The 26,196-nt window shown below is 41.7% G+C and overlaps 1 protein-coding gene across 1 annotated transcript in view; it reads right to left on the bottom strand.

The window, feature by feature from the left end:
• Ep400 (E1A binding protein p400) overlaps positions 1-26,196 on the bottom strand; it is a 107,646-nt gene that overhangs the window by 35,049 nt on the left and 46,401 nt on the right. Inside the window, exons 13-23 of the mRNA XM_028777403.1 lie at positions 21,776-21,883; positions 20,550-20,740; positions 20,211-20,388; positions 11,836-11,972; positions 9,980-10,149; positions 9,357-9,531; positions 9,115-9,251; positions 5,412-5,598; positions 3,996-4,162; positions 2,401-2,570; positions 1,289-1,531 (exon numbers count right to left, since the gene is read on the bottom strand). Of these exons, the coding sequence (XP_028633236.1) occupies positions 1,289-1,531; positions 2,401-2,570; positions 3,996-4,162; positions 5,412-5,598; positions 9,115-9,251; positions 9,357-9,531; positions 9,980-10,149; positions 11,836-11,972; positions 20,211-20,388; positions 20,550-20,740; positions 21,776-21,883 (1,863 nt within the window). The remainder of the gene's footprint in view (positions 1-1,288; positions 1,532-2,400; positions 2,571-3,995; positions 4,163-5,411; positions 5,599-9,114; positions 9,252-9,356; positions 9,532-9,979; positions 10,150-11,835; positions 11,973-20,210; positions 20,389-20,549; positions 20,741-21,775; positions 21,884-26,196) is intronic.

The following is a 26,196-nucleotide window of genomic DNA, read 5'->3' as shown; positions in this document are numbered from 1 at the left end:
CATCTATTGCATTAAATTGGAAACTCTTCAGAGGACTTACAAAATTTGAAAAAGTATGTATCCAGTGAATAAGATCATATCACCAACATATAAAACAACAAACTTTAATTCCACATGATTTTCTTTAAAGTCTAGGAAAACTTAAATAAGTCAGACATAAAACTCTTAAGTTTATGTTAATTCAAATGAGCTCATAGGATTTGATATTACATAGCAAATGATCAGAAGCTTAAAGGCTTTTTACCCAACAAGTGGCTATCCACGTTCAAATGCTCCTCTCCCAAGAAAAATACATGCCAGAGTTAGTAAAGGTGCCATAAGGAGAACTGTTAGTAAAAGACTAGCAAACTACCTGAAGATGTCTTGCACACAGAATGAACTGTGCACAAGGAAGGGGAAATGAAAGTCAGAGACAAAGAGTTACACACAGACACTTAAATCTCCCATCAGCCCTCCTACATGGATAAAGCCAGCTGAGTCACCAACTTCACACACTACTACACTACTACACGAAAGGACTCCTTCTAACCTAACACTCATCACCTACAGAAACATGAGGTATATGCAGCTCTCTCCTCTTATATGACTGCCTAGGACAACCACTCCCCAATGTTGGACACAGAAGAGACTCCCAGTCTCCCCTGATGCTTTTTCCTCCCTTCCCAGTTTTCCAAAAAGGCCTCAATGTGATTCTGCTACAAAGCAAATAAGAAATATTTATGATCTGTAATATTTTAGTTGGCATTTCTATAGTAGCCTAGATAATGGCCTGTAGAAGATTTGGAAACCTGCTAATCACCATTGCTGGCAGTACAAAATTCTGAGTTAGGAAAAAATGAGTAACAATGAGCTGTTTTAGTCACTGAATTGTTGAGAAATATCTCTACTGAGCAAGTATTCACCGCCAAGTTTAAACTTGGAAATGTGTGAGGAACTAAAGGTGTCCAGAAACCTAATGCTAATTTACGTGGTCTCACCACTTGCCTCACAGTATGAACCCTGGCACTGCTGGAACAGAACTAAGGCTAAAAGAAGGTGCTAGCCCTCAACACCAGTGCAGCACAGGAGGAAAGCAGAGCTGGTTGAATGGGGAGGAGAAAGAGTAGAACAGAGCAGGGCCCTGGACAATGACCACAGGCAAGGCCCCACCATGACCGGCATCACGCTCCAGGCCTGGACTGAGGGACAGACAGAGGCAGTGGATAGCAAAGGCTCTTCAGACATCCCGAGTTCCTGACACACTGCTCCAAGGCAGTGAGAGCAGACCCTGGACAGTAAGGCCACTTACTGGGCAAGCGGGCCTGGGCCTGCGAGGTAAGCACCAGCCGCTGGGGCGGTGCACTCTGCCCGGCCACCAGCGAGGGGGCCTGGGGCGGGGGCAGGGGTGGGCCTGGGGTGGAGGCCTGGACAGCGGTCTGAGCCCGCAGTTTCGAAGGATGGGCTGGGCCTGCTGCTGTGCTGGAGGTCGAGGTGGGTTGGTGTCGAGGCGCACCGACGGAAGCCTGAGAGCTCTGAAACGGGGCTGCTGCTGCTGCAATCAATAAGGTTGTTTTGTGCAAAGCTGTTAGAGGTTCTTCATAACACGCAGTATTTTACAACCGAATGTTAAATTACATAAACATTATTTCACAGTCTCTCAAATAAGAAGCCCGCTCTTAGGACACAAACATGGAGGGGCAGGTACAGTACTTAGGTTGAGAGAAACTTAAGGCCTTGCCTGTTGCCAATCAGTGAGGCTCCCTGTGAGTTCACAGAACACACAAGGCACACATCCTGGACTAGACATGGGGCTGTCAAATGCTACCAGCTGTTAGAATGCATTCTGTAAGCACACAAAAGCTCCTGCTCTTCAGCAGTACAGAAACCTTGAACTGCTGTTTTCAGATGAGGTTCCAAGATCACTTCTAGGTCCTTCCCTGCCTCTTTAGCATAAGTGAAGCTAAAGCAATAGCACCAAATGTAGCAGGAAGGCTCAGAACTTTCCTGAACAACCTTGACATACTTTAAGAAAAATACTTTGCAGAGGTCCAATCACCTGCTCAGCCTAGGAGAACTTTCTTTTACAGGGAAAACCCAGTATAGGAAACAAACTCTACATCCAGGCACAGTGTTACATGCCTGTAAATCTCAGTACTTGGGGGACTGGAAGCAGAGAACATCCTGGGCTACATAGTGAGATCCAGTCTCAAGAAGAAGGGGGGAAAAAAGGAAATAAAGAAAAAGGCGGTGGGGGGAGAGAAAAAGTATTTTCAACTCATGGAGACCTGCAGATGGCTCCTTTGCAGGCCATTCAGAGGTGTCCACACCCCCAGCAATGGCTCTAACACTCAGTAGCCAGGAACAGAGTGACAGGAGCTTTCCCACAGTCTTCCACAAGAGAGGGCTCATTATGTGAGATACCTTTTGTATCTGGGTTGGCAGAGAAAGTAGCAATCGGTGGCCGTCCTCGAACCTGGCCCTGTGGAGTAGCAGTGGATGCGTTGGTGTTTGCCATCCGAGGTGGATGTGTGCTGGGGAATGCCACGGTGCGACCCTCAGGCTTCTGGCCATACTGCACAGGCTGAAATAACCTAGATGTCCATTGGCCCAAGCAGAAGACACACAGCATCACCACACAGCAGACAGTATGGGTTCCAGAGGAGACAGTATGGCCCCTCAGAGACCAGCTAGGAAGGCAGGCTAAACAGTATCAGGCAGGAGCAAGGTGGCTCCAAGTATAGTTGGCAAGAAGCTATGGGAGATGCTGACAAACTCTGTATTCAAAGGTCATATATCTCAACTGGTAACACAATAATTGTAAATTTTTAGGTATATGTCAAAGTATGTTAAGGAAAAAAAAAAACCTTGACATATGACATCCATGTTGTAACTACAGTTTTGAGTAAGACCAAGAAAAAGCAAATGTTTTACCTAGTACAGGTGACAAGACTGCTTATGAAATGGACAGAGACGGCAGCAGCTGGGAAGATGCACGAAGTGCTCGTCTAGGCACTAGTGTGATCACAGAGGCATGAGCTCTGTGACCTAGAGAATGTAAGGACAAGCAAGGAGCCAGAACCTTAGAACAAAGCCCAAGGAAGACAAGTGAGTGGCCTTGTCTGTGTTCACACAGCTATAAATTTCCTGTATGGGTCTGTCAGGCTTGAGCTGAGCTGCAAAGGAGGCAAGCAGGTCACAGTCCCAAGAATGCCAAGCTTGGAAAAAAGCTTGATCTGTACAAACGCCCTCTTTATTTCTGTAAGGATAACTACTTTCTGTTTTCCTTTTTCACCTTACCCCAAGATTTCCCTTCTTTCTCACCACTGGGTTTAGTCTATTCAGAAGCAATTCAACCCTGACTTCATTCTCTATATCTCCTGCTTCATGATTTCCATCACTCCAAATCATCATTCATATCACTCTATTGGTTTGTTGTTGTTGTTGTTGTTTTCGAGGCAGGGTTTCTCCAAGTAGCCCTGGCTGTCCTGGAACTTGTTCTATAGACCAGGCTGGCCTCAAACTCAGAAATGCGCCTGCCTCTGCCTCCCAAGTGCTGGGATTAAAGGTGTGCTCCACCACTGCCTAGCTGTACTGTCACTTGTAAGAACAATGACTCCACTGTTGTTAAGTGGACCCCATGTCTGCTTGTGCTCCTGCCCATGAGCATATTCTGAATTCTTCCAAATAAGATGTCTGATTTCGCCATGAAAGTTACTGCCACACCAGACAGGACACTGTTCTTGGCCCTGACATCTCCCCAAATCCTAAAGCTTACTTTATTAAAGATAACCAAGAAAAGTGACTCTCAGATTTGCTCCCTCTATTTGAGTGTCTTATTAATGCAGTTTTGTTCACTGAAAACAAGGACGTTCAGAACATTCTCAAGAACAGAGGCTTTATCATCTCAACCGTCTACCTAGAATCAGCTAGAGAAAGGGATGCTCATGGCCCAGATAGTCCTTGGAGCAGGGGATATGCCAGATGAGCCTCGAGCTGCTTCTAACCCATGCACATACCTGCTGGCCTTGAGCTTCACTGCTGCTGGCCGGGCTGATGGAGGAGGTGAAGCAAAAACTTCCTCCATGAGTTTCCGAGTCACTTTTTTCTTATACAGTAATTCAGCCTCATGGTGAGTGATTTTATTTTCTAACCCAATGAGATCAAATATAGAAAGATCGGTTTCCTAAGAAGAAACAGAAATAAAGAAGAAAACATGCTGTAATAGGTGGAAGAGAAAAACACTTGACCAAGAGTTAAAACCTGCTACAAGGCAGCAATCAACTGAGGAAGCTGTTTTATATGGTGTGGTAATCCTTCTCATGATCAGGCTACATCTCCTTTCACAGTGGGACAACAGCTATTTGGGCCCTCCCCAGCATCATGTTACAACCTGGAGTGGCAGAGGAGCAGATGCAACTGAACAGTCATCATTTGAACAGTGTAGGGATAAACAGAAGTCTTCCCCAGAAAAAAGGAGGGCTGGTGTGAGCTCTATGTGCTAATCACTGTGTGGTGATGATCCCTGTAACTCTCATGGAGACTACTCACTGCTAAGGGGAACCAGTCAGATTCATGACAGTAACCGTGGCAAAAGCAAGGGGCTTGCTTTCCACAGCACCACTAATGTATACTTCTCAGAACTTGAGAAAACAAGAAAGCAGCATCACAGTGAAAAGGATGAAAGACAGGAAGTGGGTCACAGAAGCCCTTGTACTGCTAGGGCAACTCAGGTGGTTCAGCAGCAGTGGGATAGTTGGCAGCTCCTTAAAGAAGTAGACGGAGTGGCTACATTAGCCAGCAACTCCACCTGAAGTGCACTCACAAAAACAGGAAAACCCAAACTGTAGGAGTGTTCTCACCAGCTATACTAACAATAGCCACAAATAGATACCACCTAGGTATGCATCAACTGACCAAAGGATAAACAAAACGTGGCCTTTCACAGCAGAATGTTACCTAGCTCTTAAAATGAATGACATTCTGACAATACTACAAAGAGAATGAACCTTGAAAATATTGTAAGAATCCAAATACAGTTCTGTGAACTGCCCAAAACAGGGAGGTCCACAGATAGCAGCAACTAGACAGAAGGAGCTAGAGCAGCTATGCACTGCAACCCCTTGGGGGATGGGGGGCGGGGACGGGAGGCGAATGACCCTTTCACAGAGGTTGCTTAAGACCACTGGAAAACAGACACTTATATTACTACTTATAGTAATACCAAAATTACAGTTAAGTAGCAGCAACAAAAATAATTTTATGGTTGGGCTCACCACAGCATGAGGAAGTGTACTAAAGAGCTGTAACATTAAGAAGGTTGAGAACTACTAAGCTAGAAAGAAGAGGGGTTGGGAAGTGACCCATACAACTATGTGAATTGTATCTAAACAGTACTAGAAATTCTGAACTATCTTTCTAAATCTTCCACTTACCTTCCAGAACTCTCTCTCCAGAACTTTGAGAATCAGAGAGGCTGACCTATACTGCAGAGAGCCTGCTGCATAGGAGGAGCCTGGTACCCGTGGCTCTACTAGTCCAGGATGGTTGCAAATTCGCTGTAGCCGTGTCAGGACACTCAAGACACTGACAAAGTGCCCACTCTTCAGAGCTTCCTGAGTTCTGCACATGGAGAGGAGGCAGAAAGCTCAGTGTATGTTCATCACCCAGTCTCACCATTAGTGACTTTCCTGATCTCAGAAAACACTGAAACTAGCAACATTTCCCAATAGAATGGAAATATTTCCAAATTTATTAACCTAGCTAATAATAGTTAAAAATTTATTAACTATTAACATAGTTAACAGTTAATAAATTTGTTATATTGCATATTCAAGTCTACATTCCTGAACAGGTCTTTACTGAGTCACTCCAGAGAGCCAGAGACTTAAGGGGTGGGTATAGGCCAAATCTACATCTTCTAAAAGGACAGGGCTGTCCCTTTTAAAGGGACCGTATTTCAGTCACATCAGGATAAAATGCCCTGACAGACAAGTAGAAGCATCCAAGGTTGGATGTGTGAGAGGAATCATTAAGCCAGAAGGTGAGATGAGAGTGTTCCAGAAAGCACACCCCCTGATCCCGTAAGGAGAGTGCACAGTGGCAGATGAGATGCTAAGCAGGCCACAGGCCAGACCCTGTTGCAATTATTAGACAGACAAAGACCCACAAGGCACACCAGGCTCAGGGAGCTGCAGAATGGAGTAGAGCTCTTGGTGAGAAGCATGTCCAGCACCCTAAGGCAGAAAGTGAAGACTGACATCGGGAGCACTTGAGAGAGGAATATAGATCCATGGTGAAATGACTACAAGTTCCAAACCCAAACAACTCATCTAGAGGCTGCCTGGCGAGAACCAGGCTCGGAAGCCTGAGATCCTTGTGAGAATTGTCAGCTTAGTTACACCAGGGACAACTCAGGTATATAATAGAGAAAGGTGGGAATACCGAGAAGCACTGTCAGGAAGGGATGCCACAGTAAACCTAGCTTGGATCACAGGAAAGCCCCACACAGGTGGCTCTGAGCCCTGTGATAAGGTTCCCTGAACAGGGCAGGGCACGAGAACTGAGTAAGAAGCTAGCTACCCATCTAGCTTAGGAGAGCAGACATGGAACACAACTTAGACAACAGATGTTTTTAAAGTTACCAGGTTTTGTTTTGAGAGGGATAAAACTAAGATTTACTTCCCCAAGTCTAAGAATAATAGACATTTCAAAGAAAGAGTGGAGGTGAAGAGGATGCAAGTGGAAGCAGGTGGGAGCAGAAAGTGACCTCCCCCTGAGAACTATAATTGGTGTTCCTATGCATCTGGAAAGTACAATGTAGACATGAGGGCCTACCCCAGGTTTATAAATGGTGTCCAGAATGCAAAATGCAAAAATGAGGCCAAGGTGCATAAAATCTTAATACATTAGCCCTTAATTGTGACTCAGAGAAAAGGAAGAAAACATGAAAAAGTCTCACTGCCATTCTACTCAGAGCAGGAATCACAGAACTACAAAAGATCTTAGGACAAGATGTGCTGGATCCAAAACCATGACCTCTCAGGCCTCCACAACAGATGATATCACTCCCAAACATAAGTACCTCACTACCCTGTGGCACTGGCATAGTTCCAGATCAATAAATTACATTCCCTGAACAATGACTTGTCAGAGCTCCAGCTTGGAAGACAACTGTGGTGGTTTGAATAGGTTTGGCCAGCATAGATTCCTGTGTTTCAATGCCTGGCCATAGGGAGTGGTGCTATTAGGAAGTGTGATTTTGCTGGAGTAGATATGGCCTTGTTGGAGGAAGTGCCTCACCATGTAGGCAGGCACTGAGGTCTCCTATGCTCAAGCTCCACCCAGCACAGAATAAGAGTCTCCTCACTGCCTTTGGATTAAGATGTAGAACTCTTGGCCTGCCTACACACTGCCATGTTTCCCACTGTGATAACAGACTAAACCTCTGAAACTGTAAGCCTCAATTAAATGTTGTCATTTATAAGAGTTATCTAGGTCACAGTGTCTCTTCACAGCAACAAAACCCTAACTCAGAAAACACACTAAGGAATTTAAGAGTAACTAAACTGTTTTTTCCTTGTCTGCTGGTAGTGGCACCTGACCTACACAGAAGCTCCAACTCCTTCCCACAAAATTACTCCTAACTAGAACTAGCACATCACTAAGATCAACAAAAGAAAATATCAAAACAACAAAAAAAAAACTAAAAGAAAATATCAACATTTTGCTGAAATATCTGACAGAAACCAGTGCTACAGCAACATGACCAAATATTTTCTGCTCATGTAGCTTCCACAGTACATGGAGGTTCAACACAGTGAACACTGTGAGGGCACACTCACAGCTCCTACTCTAGACTAAATGACAGGCTGACTGTCTCATCACCAGGGCAGCTTGGCAAGAACCGCTTGTGAAATGGCCTGTGAATGAACAGCCATCCATTCTTACACTCAGTCACAAAGTCCCCAATAAGTCTTTTAAACATGCTGCAGCAATGTCAAATCATCCCCTGAAGGCATCTAGGGAGCCATAAGCTACTTTGAGAACTTTAGACATACATTACATTTTCTTAGGTACTCAAGTATATTCTGTGCTCTACAAAAAAAAAACCGGCAGAGACTGCTAGCATGTGAGGTCATAAAAACACACACATATGATTCTTCTTAGCTGCCATTACAGTCAAGAGAGTGGAGTCTAAGTACTGAGAACTACCAGTTTTTAATTTTAAAATTAAAATCTGTTTGAATTCTATGTTTCTTCCATTTGTTTTAAACATAAGACACCACAGAGAACACAAAAAAGAGTCAAAGCAGCCATGGAGAGAATTCAGAGGGTCTAAGTTGAACCCACTGGATTGACATATTGGGGATACCAGGCAAGAGTTGGGGGTGAATTGTTTAGGTGATAGGATGCTGTAACATGACATAGATATTATGCCCCACTGGTTTCCTTCCAGAAAGACCATACTGACTCAGTGGAGTAGTGGCTACTTTCAAAGAGTAAGCTGGTCAACCAGCTGCATTCGCATTAACTACCCAGGTGTGGTGGTTTGAATATGCTTGGACCCTGGGAAGTGATACTATTAGGAGATATGGCCTTGTTGAAATAGGTGTGGCCTTATTGGAGGAAGTGTGTCACCATGTAGGCAGGCCTTGGAGGGTTCCTATGCTCAAGCTCCACCCAGTGCAGAAGAGAGACCATCCTGTCTGCAGATGATAGTCTTTTCCTGGCTGCCTTCTGATCAAGATGTAGAGCTCCTCCAGCACCACTGGCTGCCTGCATGCCACCATGCTTCCTGCCATGATGATAATGGACTGAATTTCCGAAACTGTAAGCCAGCCCCAATTAAATGTTGTCCTTTATAAGAGTTGCCTTGGTCATGGCATCTCTTCACAGGAATGGAAACCTAAGACAACAGGCTAACACAAGCAGTAGCACCAGGCAGTGGAATAGATATCAAGCTACACAAATGGCAAGTGTGTAGATTAAAGCATATATAATGGCTGAGTAAGAAAAAAGGAAGAGAGGATGTTCTGGAGCCTGCAGAGTTCCTGGCTGCCTCACTGATAGGCACATTTACTGAGGCAACAGGGTACATCTGCTTCTCACTGGGCAGGTGGGCAAACCAGCACTTACCGAGGCTGTAGGATGACATCCTCATATAAGGCCTTCTGACGACTGGAAAGGCGGCACTTCAGAACATGCTCATACTTCCTGGTTAGCTGTTTCTCCACATCTCTTTTGGTTCTCCTCAAAATAAATGGTTGTGTGACCTGGAGAAAATAATAGCCATTTTTCTACTCTATATGCCATGGTATATTTAGTAGAGGACAGATATGCTTTAAATGAGTCAACTGTAGTTACAGAAGCAAACATACCCTGTGTAGTCTTATGACCATTTTGTGATAGTAATCCTGATTTTCCTCATTGGGGGCCTTCAGGGGAAAGCTCAGGTAAGGCCTGGAGATTCCAGGAATGAGAAAGTGTACCATGGTCCAGAGCTCCAGAAAAGTGTTGTGCAGAGGTACATCAATCAGAAGCAGGCGCTGCTGGCTATAAACAAAATGGGACAATGTTGGAACTTGGAAAAACATAAGTAGGCTGCATAACTTCACTGTAGCAATATATGAGAAAAGTGGAGACAGAAATTCTACGTATGCCTTCAGGGAATGGACCGGCACAATGGCACGCACAGCACTTAGGAAAGGGGAAAGAGGAAAGAGGGTCAGAGACAAGCCGATCTCTAAATTCAAGGCCAGCCTGGTCTACACAGAGAGCTCCAAGATAACCAAGTGAGACCCTACATAGTAAGACTCTCAAAGAAAAAGACTAAACAAAGGGACTCTGGGTCTCTTAGGTCCAACAATGCTGTGACAAAGGGGAAGGAAATTTCTTTTCACTAAACTGATATATGTATGCGATGATTTAAATTTCTTTAAGACAAATCCTCAGGTAAGGACACTTGGAGATGTGAAGAGAGAACACTTAGGCATGGTCAGACCTCTGCAGCTTGAAGATGGCGTCCCAGTGCCGCTCAGTCATGCCCTTCACCCTCTGCATTTCATCAACGACGAGGCATTTCCAGGGCACCCTTGAGAAGGCAGTGTAGCCCCTGAAGAACTGCTTGAAAGACGTGATGCAGATGTGGAAGTTATTGGGCTCAGTCCACTCCTGTAATACAGAAAGAAGCTCCATTTCCCCCGCAACCGTCTGTAGACCATTGCTAGGCAATCACCTTCAGTCAAGCTGTAAATATCACCGGCAATCCAACCCATTCTGCAGAACAACTACACAAGAAAATTCCAAGGTACTATCCTCTGTTCTTCTAGAGCCCAACGGACTTTTGTTGTCACAATAAGGCACTAGAAATTATCATTAGGAAAATATATTATCAGAGAAGATACTGGCTTTAATAGTATATAATTCAAGCAAAGAAGGAAAAAAAAAGAAAAAAAAAGGAAAGAATGTCTACACTGCAACTAACTGCAATGAGATTTTTAAAGCAAACTAGAGAATGGGCTATGGTCTAACACATCTCTAAAATTCATGGGGACTGGATCCCTACTGTGGCATTAACACTGGGACCTTCTCAGTTCTCAGGAATGAGTTGGTGCTTTATGAAAGGATGGCAAAGATCCAAGTAAAACCCTTCTACATTTCTGCCCTCACTCGCTACCTATGTAGACACACAACAAGCTCACCTATGTAAGCATACAACAAGAAATAGGTCATCTTAGAAACTGAAACCAGGCACTTACCAGATGCCAAACCAATCAGGAACTTGGTCTTAGATTTCTAATATCTAGAACTACAAACAGTACATTCCTGTTCTTTATTAATTATCTTCTCTATGCTTTTTTTGGGGGGGGGCATGTTTATACTTTTACAGCAGGAGAAAAAGACTAAGATAGATGATAAAAGATCTCTTAGTAAATTTTGCTTGACACAGTGTCTAACAGTGAGCCAAAACTTCAAATGATAGAAACTTATTTACATACATTCACTTGGAAGCTGGCACTATTAAGTACTGGGGACCAAAGGAAACTTGTATCTGTCACAAATATTCCTGTTTAATCCAGAGAAATCATACAGAACTCAGGAGGTCTCACACACTCCATTAGCACAGTGTTGAGGTAGGAAGTATTGAATTCTCTCTGCAGACAAATACTCCATTCTGAACCATTTTCCTTACAGTACTGGGATCTAAACTCAGGGCTCATACATGTCAAGAAAGCACTCTATTACATCTGTAGCCCACAAGGGAAAGGGGGCCTCAAGCCTAAGCAACTTTTTCTCAGAGAACTGAGAGTCTACCTTGTGTTCTTTCTGCTTAAAGGGACTCAAATTCTAGAACTGAATACAGGTTTGGTAACTTACAAATATGTCAATGATATGCATTAAGCAGCATGTAATTGTACTCAAAGTGGCTAACGCAGGAGGATAACATGTTAGAAGCCAGCCTGGGATACCTAAGATTTTAGGTTAAGAAAAATTAAGGTGTTTAGCTTTATTTCATGGGCTTAATTATTATTAAGGAACATGTGAGATATGTCTGTGTAGATGTGTATGTTCCACAACATGCCTACAGGGATCAAAGGACAACTTTGTGGAGCTGATTCTTTCCCTTGTACCTTCACACAGCTTCTAGGGATCAAAATTAGGTTGCCAGGCTTATGTAGCAAGTGCTTTTTAATCTGCTGGGCCATCTCTCCGACCCCTGTATAGCATGTTTAAAAGATACTTAGCTAAAGGAATAGTTCCCTGGCACACCTCTTGTCTAGGAAATGTGAAACCTGGGTATATCTCCAGCACTGCAAAACAAAGAAAGAGAGAGAGGTGGCAGTGGGGTGGCACTACCTGTCTCTTTGCTTTGAGTTCTCTGTGGCTGCCAACATAAGAAAGAGTTTTGAGGCCAGGACACCAGCGTTTCAACTCAAGTTCCCACTTGAGTATGTTACAACTCCTCATGACAACAAGATGAGGGCCCCAATTACCTATAAAAGAAAAAAAAAAATCTGTCAGATCCAGGAACCTAAAGTTGAATTTGATCAGAAGTTTATTAAATATGTGGCCCACAAAGAATGCAGAATCCAAGTAAACAAAAACTATCCTCCAGTATAATTATACTACCCAGGTGTACAGGAGCAGGTGTGTCACCTGCTGCACTATAAAGGGTCAGGCTCTCTAGAAACACACAAATAAAACCAGGACCCACTGCTAACCATATAAACTTCTATCATTTGAGACTGAGAAAGAACACTTGTCTAGGCCAGGTGTAGTGCATGCCTTTTATCCCAGTACTCAGGAGGCAGTGGCAGGCAGAGCTTTATGAATTTGAGGTCAGCCAAAGCTGCATAGCGAGACCTTATCTCAAAAAACTAACCACCAAAAAACCCTTTATCTATGGCAAGCAACTACCCAAAAAAGAAACCTGCTGACCTGGGACCTCAGGCCCTGATTAATCCTTCCCAGTAACAAGCACCCTGTAGCTCACACAGGCACCTCCTTAGATACCCACTTCTAGGCAGAGCATATTCAATTTACCCAGTGATCAAACTTTGCCTGAAAACTTCATTTTAAGAGCAACCTAGAGAGTTGAATACACAAAGGATCAAAGACAAGAAATGGCTGGTTTTAAGATAAAGCTGCACTTCACATATTTGTGGCCATAGCTGAAGCACTGCTACTGATTCTGAGAAGAAACTGCTCAGAGAAAAATGAACCACTGTTTCAGCAGAAGTTCATAAACCTTTTTTTCCTTATTGGTGGTGATGCTAAGGACCAAGCCAAGACTTCTCTAAACACTGTGCCAAAGAACTGGCTCTTCCAGAGGACTCAAGTTTGACTCTCAGGTGGCTCACAACTGCCTGTATCTTTAGCTCCAGAAGTATCTAACACCTCTAGTCTCAATAGCCACCCAAATATATATATATACACACACACACACACACGTATCTACACACAGACACATACATGTACACATAATGTAAAAGATAAAAATATAACCTTTAAATCTAAACATAAAACCTCAGAAGTAAACATGACCAAACTTAGGTTTTAGAGAAACTTAAGCAATATTCTCTTCAGAAAGGAAAAACCTACATGGGGCTAGAATGATGGCTTAGCAGTTAAGAGCACTATTTCTCTTGCAGAGGATCCAGGTTTGGTTCCGAGCACCCACAGGGCAGCTCACAGCTGACTATAATACCAGTATCAGGTTATTTAATGCCTCTTCTAGACTCTTCAGGCAGCACGTATCCACATAGTACACAGACATTCATATTGGTAAAATGCTCATACATATAAGATAAAAATAATAGATAGATTTGAGCATGTGAGTCACTGGTAAAGGTTCTGTCTAGCATATACAAGGCCCTGAATTCAATCTCTGGTAGGAAGAAGAAAAGAAGGAAGGAAGGAAGGAAGGAAGGAACAAAGGAAGGAAGGAAGGAAGGAAGGAAGGAAGGAAGGAAGGAAGGAAGGAAGGAAGGAAGGAAGATAAATGAGGTTGGAAAGATGGCTCAGTGGCTAAGAGTGCATGCTGTTCTTGCAGAGAACCAAAATTCAGTTCCCAGTACCTAAGTCAGGTGCCTCATAACCACCTGTAACTCCAGCTCTGGGGAATACAACACTCCTCCTGGACTTCAGACAGATCAACATAAAAATAAGACTCTAGGCCAGGCAGTGGTGGCACACACTTCTAATCCCACCACTTGGAAGCAGAAGCAGGGGTATCTCTAGGAGTTCAAGGCCAGCCTAGTCTAGGACAGTCAAGGGTACACAAAGAAACCCTGTCTAAAAAACCTTAAAAAAAAAAAGTAAATAACCTTATACCAAAATGTCCTTTTGTAACAGTACCATGTACAATGAATATATACAATAAAAATCTCTTTCTTCTTTCTTTTTGGACAGAGTCTCTCTATGTTGCCTTAGCTGACCTGAAACTTGCTATAGATAGATCAGAGATAGATCTCTGTTGCAAGTGCTAGGATTAAATGCATGTACAGCACAACACCCAGAAAATGAAAATTTCTTTAATTTTTTTTTTTTAAAAAAACTAATATGCAACACAGGATTCCATTCTTGAAAAGGGCAAGTGGTTGTGACCATGTATGTAAAGGTGAAGTGAAGGCTAGATAAGACACACCAGACTATCCCAGAGTCACTACCAGAGAAAGGAAATAGGTAGATAGGGAAACTACTTTCTTCTTCCTTGTTTTTTAAATTTCATTTATGTATTTGTGTATTTACGTGGATGAGGGTGTGACAGGAAGGGGTGTGTGGGCCACAGCAAGTATAAAGAGTTGAGAGGACCCTGAAGGAATCAGTTCTTTCCACTATGTGGGTCTGCATGATTGATTCAGATCTTCAGAGTCAAGGCAAGTGTACCTACCCACTGAACCATCTCCAGCTCTATTTTCTTCTTTAAAAAAAACAAAACAAAAGACAAAGACAAAAACAAAAAACAATGTAGGGTCGATGAAAAATTCTTATGTGCATTTCTCAGCATCCTGTAATAAACACTAGCTGGGTGTGGCTGGTGCTCTCATTTGATCCTACTGCTGAGGAAGCAGAGGTACATGGATCTGAGATCAAGGTTGACCTGCTCAGCAGAACTACCTCCAGAATAGTCAGGGCTATACAGAGAAACACTCTCTTGAAAAACCAACAAACAATAAATTAATTAATAAATTAACAGTTTGTGGAGAACCAGTGGTTATCTAGGACAAGGATGAGTCCAAGAGACATTAATTTAGGATAATATGGGCTAAGACAGAAGACTCTAGGACAACAGGAAAGGTCCCAAGTAAGGAGCATCTACTGTTTCTCCCAGGGGCCAGGCAGAGCAGGAGTTACAACAAGTTCAGCTAGCTCCTCCTCCTACATATGTGTCCTGCTGAACCAAGCCACAAGACCCTCTGCACACCAAACTCCTCAAAGAGCCTATCTCTTCTGGCCTCAGCAGCTATCAGCAAAGTGAACAAGCCCTCAAACCCAGGCCTGCAGTGATGCTATCTTCTGGATGAAATGAAGTCACATCTGCACAAAGACCTCAACCCTTCTTCCATACCATCTTTCCAACTGTATCTGTCCACTGCACTATCTCTGGGTATACCACAGCATTCCAGCCCCACACCCATGGCTCTAGTTCCCTGGTTCCCTCACATATAGTGTCCTTCCATGTCCTGCCTGAGACTCCTCCCTGTAGATCTGTGTACCTGTCATCCCCCCAAAATGAAAGACCCACCTACTCATTCCCTCACAAGTAACAACATGAAGACTCCTACTTTAGAAGTACAGACAAGGTTCTCTAACTACGTAGTTTCATAGTAAAACATTTTAACCATTGACTTAAATGTTAATTCAAAAATTCTAGAAATAACAACTCGTAAGTTTAAATTTGTCTGGGAAATGGGGCAATCCTTTTGTCCACTTTATCCACACTGTACATGCCATCTGCTTGCTAACACCTGGTAGAAACACTAGTTTTCAGATCCATAATCATGGTATGTCAGGGCTTGTTCAAATGACAATTTGAACTTATTTTCAGTAAAAGTTCTGAACTTATGATGAAACATAGTATAGTCCAGGATTTCAGCACACACTGGAGTCCTAGAACATGTCTCATGATAAACCTGCAAATATAGTAAAAAATTTAACACCCTTTTCCTTAAATAATAAAATAAAAGGCAGAGTATTTTTTTTTTCATCTTGAATTAGTTATGTATGTGAATCTACTTTAAAATACATTTAAGGAATGGTGATACCAGCAGGACTAGCACCTGGGAGGCAGAAACAAGTGGATCTCTGAGTTTAAGGTTGGTCTACACAGTGAGTTCCAGGACAGCTAGGCCTATGTACAAAGACCCTAATCTCAAAAAAATAAATCACTTGGTGATACTAGGCCAAAAACAAAAATAAATCAATGGGGAGGGGGGAACCAAAGACTCCAGAAATCAGTCTACTTATATAATTTCAAAACTGATGATGAGACGGGTGAGACAGGTAAGGACACTAGCCATTAAGCCTGGCTCCTATGTGGTAAAGGAGAGAAAGAACTCTGTAGGCTGTCCTCTCACATCAACAATATATACACATACATAGAAACAAATAAATATATATTTAAAAAAATGGGGGGGGTTTGCTGGCCTGAGAGGGGCATGGCTTAGCAGTGAAGAGGTCTTTCAAGGACCTGAAAAAAAAAACAGCAAAACGTTCAATCACCACAGATGAAAAAATAAGATATTCCATGATAAAGTCAAATTTAAACAGTATCTAGCCACAAATCCAGCCCTACCAAAAAGTGCTAGAAGAATACTCCAACCCACAAGGAAGTTAACTACACCAATGAAAACACAAGAAATTATCCACACCAGCAAATCCAAAAGAAGGGACGTGCTCGCTCTCCCCACCTCCCCAACAACAAAGTAAAAGGAATTAGCAATAATTGGTTATTGGTATTTCTCAGACATGGGCTAACAGAATGGCCATACTAGATGCAATATAATACATGCTAGAGCAAGCAGGCAATATGAACAAAATGGACCTGAAAGAACATTTCACCCAAACACAAAAGAATACACCTTCTTTTCACCACCTCATGGAACATTATCCAAAACTGACCTCTTACTTGGTCATAAAACAAGTCTCAACAGAAACAGTAAAACTGAAATAACCCCTAGTGTCTTATCAGGCCATCATGGATTAAAACCAGATTTCACCATATGTAGTGAGTGGCACATGCCTTTAATCCCAGCACTCAGGAAGCAGAGGCAGGCATATCTCTGAGAGCTAGAAGCCAGCCTACTCTACAAATAAAGTCAAAGACAGCCAGGGCTACTACACAGAGATTCTGTCTCGAAAACAAAACAAAACAATCAAACCAAAACAACAAAATAAAACCACCTGAAAACTGTATTTCAAACAACAGAAAGCCTACAAACACATGGAAACTAACTCTCTACTGAATGACTGCTGGATCAGGGCAAACATAAATCTAAGACTTCCCAGAATTCAGTGAAAATATATAAACAACATACTCAGACTTATTGGACCACAATGAAGTAGTGCTAAGAGGAAGTTCCTAGCACTAAGCATCTACATAAAGAAATTGGAAAGATCTCATACAAACAACATAATAGCATACCCAAAACCTCTATAACAAAAAGAAGCAAACACACTCAAGAAAGGTAGACTACAGGAAATGATCAAGCTCAGGGCTGAAACCAATAAAATAGAAACAAAGACTACATATACTACAAAGAATCAATGAAACAAAGAGGTCTTTTAGAAAATCAACAAGATAGGCAATCCCTTATCCAAACTAACTAAAAGACACACAGAGAGAATATCCAAATTAACAAAATCAGAAACAAAAAGGGGGACACAACAGACACCAAGAAAACCCAAAGAATCAATAGGTCATTCTTTAAATACCTGTACTCCATAAAATTGAAAAAAAAAAACTGAAAAGAAATGGACAATTTTCTCAATAGATAAAAGCTAACAAAGTTAAATCAAAATCAGATAAACAAGTTAAATAGGCCCATAACCCCAAAAGGAAATAGAAGCAGTCATTAAAAGTCTCCCAACCAAAAAAAAGCCCAGGGCCAGATGGTTTTAGCACAGAATTCTACCAGACTTTTAAAGAGCTAACAACAATACTCCTCATATTATTTCACAAAAGAGAAACAAAAGGAATACTGCCAAATTCATCTATGAGGCCAGAGTCACCCTGAGGCCCAAACCACACAGAGATTCAACAAAGAAAATTACAGACCAATTTCCCTCATGAACACTGATACAAAAATACTTAAAAACACTCACAAACTAAACCCAAGAGCACATCAAAAAGATCATCCACCATGAACAAGTAAGTTTCATCCCAGAGATGCAGTGATTCAAAAACCAGTCAATGCAATCTACCATATAAACAAACTTAAAGAAAAAAAAGCTACATGACCAATTCATTAGATGCTGGAAAAGCCTTTGACAACATCCAACACCCCTTCATGATAAATGGCTTGGAGAGACTAGGGATGAAAGGGACGTACCTAAACATAAATAAAGGTGATTTATAGTATGCCAATAGTCAACATCAAATTAACTGGAGAGAAAAATCAAAGCAATTCCACTAAAATCAGGAACAAGACAATGATGTCCACTCTTTCCGTATCTATTCGATATAGTAAAGTTCTAGCTAGAGCAATAAGACAACTAAAGACTACAAAGTAGAAAGGAAGAAGTCAAAGTATTGTTGTTTACAGATGATATGATAGTATATACATAAGCAACCCCAAAAATTCTACCAGGGAACTCTTTCAGCTAATAATCACTTTTGGTGAAGTGGCTGGATTCAAGATTAGCACCTCACCCCGACTCACCCCGACCCAAAGCAAATGGCAAATGGGCTGAGAAAGAAACCGGGTAGACAACCCCCTTCACAATATTCACAAATAAGCAAATGAAAGATTTATATAACAAAAACTTCAATTCTTTGAAGAAAGAAATTGAAGATTGTCATCAGAAGATGGAAATATCTCCCATGCTCATGGATCAGTAGGATTAACATAGTAAAAATGACTATCATACCAAAAGCAATCTACAGATTCAAAGCAATCTCTAACACAATTCTTTATAAAACTTGAAAGCACAATATTCACCTTCATATGGAAAAACAAAAAAAAACCTGGGCTAGCTAAAAAATACCTAAAGGTATTACCAGCCATAAGTTTAAGTTGTACTACAGAGCTGTAGTAACAAATTTTGCATGGTATTAAAATAAAAACAGAAAGGTCAGTGAAGTCAAATCAAAGATCCACACACCATTTTCAGGAATATGGATGAAACTAGAAAAAAATCATGATGAGTGAGGTAACCCAGAAAGACAAACATGGTATATATTCACTTATAAGTAGACATTAGCTATTAAATAAAGGATAACCAGGTTGTAATCCACAAATCCGGCTAAGTAACAAGGAGGGCTGGAGGGGAACACATAGATCTCCCTGAGAAGGTAAAATGGAATAGATTTTGTGAGAGGACTGGGGATGAATGGGAATAGAAACAGGAGGGTTCAGTTGGCGGGGAATAGTGCAGGGAGAAAGTACTGGAAGACATGATTGGAACCAGGGGCATTTGGGAAGTGATGTAGAAACCTAGGGCAGTGGCAAACTCCTGGAACCTTATCAAAAGCCTCCTGGGAATGGGGGTCATGGAGCCTGAATTGCCCATCTTCTGTAACCAGGCAAGGCTCCTTGCAGTGGGACAAGGACATCAACCCAGCCACAAACCTCTGACCTACAATATGTCCTACCTGCAAGATGTGCTGGGGTAATGGAAGTGTAGAACTTGTGGAAGGAGCCAACCAATGACTAACCTAAGTTGAGGCTCACACCACAAGATGAAGCCCACACCTCACACTGTGTGGATAGCTCGGAACTAGAGGTTTGTCAGCTTGGAGACCCAGGATAGAACCAAACACAACTGGCAAAAAGAAAAAGTCAATAAATGATATTCTGCTATATTCATACATCAGTGCCTAGCCCAACTGTCATCATAGAGATGTCACGCAGCAAATAATAGGAGCGCAGTTACAGAGATGCACAGCCGCACACTAGGTGAAGCCAGGGATATCCTACAGAAGAGAGGGAGGAAGGATTGTAGAAACCAGAGCAGTAGAGGATGCCACAAGAATAGGGTCCACAAAATCAACTAAGCAAGGCTCACAGGGGCTCATAGAGACTGAAGTAACAACACGGACCCTGTGTGGGTCTGAGCCAGCTCCTCTGCATATACATTAGGATTGTCTAGCTTGGTGTTCTTGTGGGACCTCACAACAGTGAGTGGGAGTGGTGGTGTCTCTGACACTTTTGCTTATATGCTTGACACCTTTTTCCTTCTACTGGGTTGCCTCGTCCAGCCTTGATATGATGGTTTGTGCCTAGTCTCATTGTAGCTTGTTATGCCATGTATTGTGGATATCCCTTGGATGCCTGATTTTTTTTTTTAAATGATAATTAAAGAGTGGCTCCTGGGGAGAGGACGATGGTGAAAGAAACTGGGAGGAAGGGTATGGTTGATATAATGCATGAAAAGAATAAAAAATAAATAAAAATCTAAAAAAAAGAGTCATTTCTGGGCTCAAAAAAGGGAAACGAGTAGAAGAGGCTGACAAAGTCTTTTCCCTCAGATCTAACACATGCTGCTAGTGGAAACTGAGAGAATCTTACCTTCATTACAGGCAAGGTGAGCAAAAAAAGCAATGATCTGCACAGTTTTCCCAAGCCCCGCTTCATCAGCTAATATGCCATTGAGATTCTTCCGGTATAGCTTGGCCAACCAGTCAAGGCCTATCTTCTGATAGTCTCGGAGAGCACCATACAACAAAGATGGAGCACTAAACTTCACCTATAGTGACAGACAAGCCAAAGAATGAGTAATTGGCACACCTTCTCAAAGCTTAAATCTAGAGACTATCCCAAATGATTTACAGAACATAAGGACACAAGAACTGCCTTTTCTAGCAGTTCCTGTGGAGCATGTTGGGAGGCTGGAAAAGCTTTCCTCACCGCAGTTGTGACTCGGGCACTGCCCTTAGGGAGGATGGCTTCAGCCACAGCAGTAACTTCTGTGATGTCCTTGGTATTGGATTTTCCAATGCTCATTCTCTCTGCAGCTTTAAACTGATCCATGATGAAGAGCGAGTCAATGAGAACGGAGTCCCTCCGGCTCTCCCTGTCACTAGGACAGTCTTCTACATCTACAACAACAATAAAATAGACACAACTAGGACTGCTGTGAGTTTTGTGAGCCTAAACATAGAAGGGGAAGGGAGCAAGGAAGAATCAAGAATTGATACATATATTTCATAGCAATCCATTTTTATATATCCATAATGCCGTAAATGAATAATTCTTAGAAAACATCACAATAAACTGCATCTGGGACTCAAAACACAATCTGCCCTAGTATCTTTCCTGGTATCCAGGAAATAGCTCTGTTGACTGAAAGCCAATAATGAGAACAGGAATATAAGCATCTCAGGTTTAATGATCTCCCTTCTACTGCCATGGGGGGGGGGAGATATAAAAATGTCCAAGTGTGAAAACAAGGAGGAAGCCTTTGTCTCTGACTCTAGGCCTTGCTGTAGAGGGGACTGTGAAAAGCCCTGAATTGCACAGGCAACCCTCTAACAATGGTCTCATCCCTTCTTGTACCCTCTCTTCCTTCTCACATGCTCTTATTATTTAATAAACAGAAGAATCAGAATGAGAAAGGACAACCTGCAGGTCTGTGTAACTGTATGAAATGCCTAGTAAGTAAAATTAACAATGAAAACCCTACAAGTTAATAAGCAAACATAGCATAGCCTGGGCAAACAAGGAGCAAGCATCTGGACAAACAAGGAGATGCTTAGGTTTGGAAACCACAACACAGATCTAGAAAAACCATTTTCTCATCCTTCATAGTTCACCCAGTGCTCTGATAAACATATCAAGGTAAATAAAAACCACAGAACTTGCTGGGGGTGGGACAGGCCTTTAATCCCAGAACCCAGGAGGCAATAGGAAAGCTGCATATAAAATACACGTTTTTTCCGGGCTCAATTGTTTTTATTCTTTGTTTACAGTCACACACAAGCTTTAATCCTATTCAAAGCAGAAAGTCCCTGTCACAACTCACATGGACTGAAGAACCTGTCCTTGGATCTAATATTTTCAATTTCTTACATCTTATTAAGTCTTATTTTGGCTTTCGCTTTAAACCCAAATTCTTTACAACACTAAAAACATACCTTCTTCCCCACTTGACTCTTCATGATCAGGTTCAGGCTGTGGCCACTGAAAATTTGGCAGAAAGGCACCTTCATACAACTTCATCAAATCAATTAAGGGCAACTCAGCTGGAAAGAATGCCAGGAAAAAACAAGATCATTTTATAACTGTAATTTAGCTGCAAAGGAAAAAAAAAAACACTCAGAAAAGCACAGCAAAAAAATGAATGGGTAGCTTGTCAATATACATTCCTCTGCCTAAAACAGAAGATGCGGGCTGATATTGTTTATCCAAAAAGACCAGGACTAGAAGTATTCATAGTTCTTGATTTTCTGTATTGGAGACTATCTATATACAGTCAACTGACCACACATCTGAAAATCCACTATCCAAAATGTTCTAAAATCTGAAACTTCAGAACACTATTTTTTCTCAAAAAAGCTTTGAATTTTAAAGCATTTTGGATTCTGGATTTTTAGATTAGAAATTTATAGCTGACAAATTCTAAAAATATATATTTTTTCCAAAACCTAGAATGATGCCCATAATTAATAAAAAGTCTAAATATTTTCTTTTTTTTTTTCAGTTAAATTAATTAGTATTGACATTTTTAGGTTTAATTGTTTTATTTTCTATGTGTTTTGCACGTGTGTATTATGCACCATGTACAGTTCTGCTACCCACAGATGCCAGAAAAGGGCATTGGGTCCTTCAGAACTGGAATCACAGACGCTGCCATAGGAGCCAAGTCTCTGTCCTCTGGAAGGACGGTCAGTGCTGTTAACTGCTGAGCCATGTCTCCAAGCCCTAATATTAATTTTCAGACAGGATTTTACCATGTAACCCAGGTTGGAATGGATCAGGCAAAGACACGAACATTAAACAAACAAACAAACAAAAAAAGATATGCCAAGTAGGGTGGCATACACTTCTAATCTTAGAACTCAAAAGGCAAAGGAAGGGACTCACCTATGTGAGGTCAAGACCAGCCTGGTCTACATAGTGAGTTTCAGTCCAGGGAATGAGCAATTTGTTTGACTAAGTATCAAACTATGACACAAAAACACATCGCAAGTATAGATACAAATACTCATAGAAAGAGACCAGCATTGCAGGCTCTGTCTATTCAAGACTAGTAAAAATCTCTGAATTCACTCACTCATGATTTTAAAACCCAACTCACTAAATTAACAGACAAATGTGGGGTTAAGCCACGTGAAATCAAACATCAACCGTGGGTACTGTGTGTAGTGTTTATAATGCACTTCTCCCAACTTTTCTGAATGTCTGAAAAATCTGTCTCCGTATCATCCATATCTATACAAGTGGATAAATAAAACAGAAAACTGTTAATATGATGATTCAATAAAATGTCTTAGAAAAAGTTAACTAATGCCCTGAAAGCAACGTCATCTACATTGGTAAAACAGAAGATGTATATAACATATCCTTTTTGGACAAAACATAAGTGGTTTAAATTAACCTTCAAATTAATCTTTGCTCCATGACCAGGAAGAAAATCCCAACAGGTTCCTGAGGACTATGGTGTTGAGTCTAACCCATAACTCTACTTCAAAGATTAGACTCAACCTCATCTAGACAAGGGAAGGTCCAGCAACCCTCTTCCCTCCTGATCGTTCAGCCTCCACACTGACCAGGGCTGGCTTGGTCTGTCCCAACACTTACTCTGGAAACCAGTCCAGGCTTAGAAAACCCTCATCAACCTGTGAGAACCTGTCTAAGAAGTACATTCCACCCATCTGCTCACATTAAGCCTCTTAAAGGCTTCACTTCGTTACCAAGAGGGTGTAGCCATAGTTACTAGGAGGGCTGCCCAACTCCTGAGCCACAAAGGGGTGAAGTTGTGTTAACTCCACATGTACTCCAGCAAACCAAGGACACAGAGTGTCATGAGGCAGCCACCATAATGGGGAAATAAAGAAGGATATCAAGCAAGATGTTCATGCCTACAATCCCCACAGAGGAAGGAGGGGAGGGTCAGACAAGGATACTGTGTGTTCTTATAAGAGACACAATTTAAGGAATACAGACTAGGGAGTCTGAGAAAATGACTCAGTGAGTAAAGGGCTTGCTGTATAAGCAGGTATGGAGTTCAGATCCCCAGCACCCATGCTACATGGGTGTAGCAATCTGTCTATAAACTCACGCAGACAGGGAAGTAAGCCAACCAATTGGAAAGCTATGGGTTCAAGTTAGAGTCCTTGATTCAATGTATTAAAAATATGATAAAGACACCCAACATCAATCTCTGTCCTATACAGACAGACTCAGATACACACACACAAACACATGCACACCTGAAAACACAGGTGCCCACATATACCATGCATACATGCATATATACTATAAACACACACACACACACACACACAGGATGCAGGTTAGACAGCAACTATATCCCTCTCTGAATAAACATCTCATCCTGAAAAATCTGTCCAATCAAGTTCCAGTGAGTTGTAAGATTCATAAAGTATGCTAGCAAACAGAACACCATGAACAGAACCTGGGGCTCATAAGAGTCATCAGAACCATATCTGAAATATCTCATACACAAAATTACCAAGCACAGGGCTGGAGTTGTAGCTAGTTAACTGGCAACTACATAGCTCTAGGTTTGATCCCTACCCCAGAGGAGGAAGGGGGAGACTAAGACTAAAACAAACTATGGCTAAAAGCTAAGTTAATCTTAGAGTGGAAAAGACTCAGAAGACAATGTACAGAATAGAAAACAGATCCAAGGATTTAATAACAGAGGCTCAAAATACAGAAACTGAAAATTAGCTTGTCAAAAAAATACGAAAAGAAATAAGTACCTATTCTTGTGCTATAAAAGTTTAAATACATTTGTCAGTAGTTGACGGCATCAAGATGTCAGCCATTAACAGTAAGGATTCTGCAGACTACATAATGCGACTCCAAGGGCTTCCTTGATGGACATGTGGATAACACTGCATCCACCATTCAGTGCTAATCCATGACACTTTAAAACATAAACCAGAGTTGGGGATGTATATAGCTCAAGTGAGTGGAGTGCTTGACCAGCAGGCTCAATGCTCTAAGTTCAATCCCCAGAGTAAATAAAATAAAGAAAAGCAAAAGAAACAGAATATAAACTGGTCCATTCAAAAGCCACCTTGACAAAATGCAAGTAAGAATCATATCTATAAAAGTCTCTTCATATTCCTACACTTTCTGGATGATGTTAAGGGTAACTTTATGCTGAAATCTCTACGAACACTATGAGAAATATACATTCCAAACAAGTGTCACTTTTAAAACCAACCAACCAACCAACCAACCAACCAACCAACCAACCAACAGGGTTTCTCTGTGTAGCCCTGGCTGTCCTATAAATTGCTTTGTAGACCAAGTTACCCTCAAACTCAGAGATTCACCTACCTCTGCCTCCCAAGTGCTGAAATTAAAGACGTGCACCGCACCACCACTGCCTGGCTAAGTCTCACTTCTAGACAGATACAAAATCCTAGAAAAATAACTAAGTACACCAAACAGAGCACACAGCAAAAAGAGTATCACACTGGTAAGCGCAGTTCACATTAAATAGGCCAATGTAAAAATGCCATGAATCAAAGCCTACAAGAAAGAGCATACACCAAAAATAAATAAATAAATAAATGCAAGAACTGACTATAACAGAAATGCCTATTTAAGTGATATGAACTTCATTCAACCGATAAAGTACCCAAAAAAACTATAGAGCATATCCAGTGGTGAGTAGTACCCTCACCCCAGTTATCCTCACAGAGGCAGCAGATGAACTCTGAATACATCAGGTTACATCCTTGCTTCAGGACCTCTTTAGAGCAACATCCCAGAACGTGGGAGGTACAAGCAGAAGGGTCAGGACTCAAGGTCATGCTGGCTATACAGTAAGTTCAAGATGAGCCTTGTAGCTACCTAAGACCCTGTCTCAAAAATCACACACACACACACACACACACACACACACACACACGAGAGAGAGAGAGAGAGAGAGGGAGAGAGAGAGAAAAGAGAGAGATTAATTTAACACATGGCATTTCACTTTATATAATGTAATGAAAACTACTTCAAAAGGCCTAAATAAATGGAGAAATACATTCTCATGGTACAATAGAAAAATCAACTTCATAGAGAAAGCCATTCTCATAACTTATCAATATAGGTAAAATCAATTCAACACTTCCAACAGTTTATTTATTTATTGAAACATGACTCAAACCTATGCCTGAAAGAAGAAACCATAAAAAAACCTAGTCAGACATGGGTTATCCTAAAGCAACAGGAATCAGGGTGGTGTGATTTCATATGGAAATTGCTACAACCCAGCTAGTAAGGCACAAAAGGAGACACTGTGTAGAAAACGACATTCTGTATCACTGGAGTAGACTATAGAGACGAGGGAGGGAGGGAGGGAGGG

The sequence above is a fragment of the Grammomys surdaster genome, unplaced genomic scaffold (genome assembly GCF_004785775.1).
Source record: "Grammomys surdaster isolate TR1022 unplaced genomic scaffold, NIH_TR_1.0 309, whole genome shotgun sequence".
Classification (NCBI taxonomy): domain Eukaryota; kingdom Metazoa; phylum Chordata; class Mammalia; order Rodentia; family Muridae; genus Grammomys; species Grammomys surdaster.
Note: the sequence above shows the minus strand (reverse complement) of the source record. Positions and strands in the feature narration are given on the sequence as shown.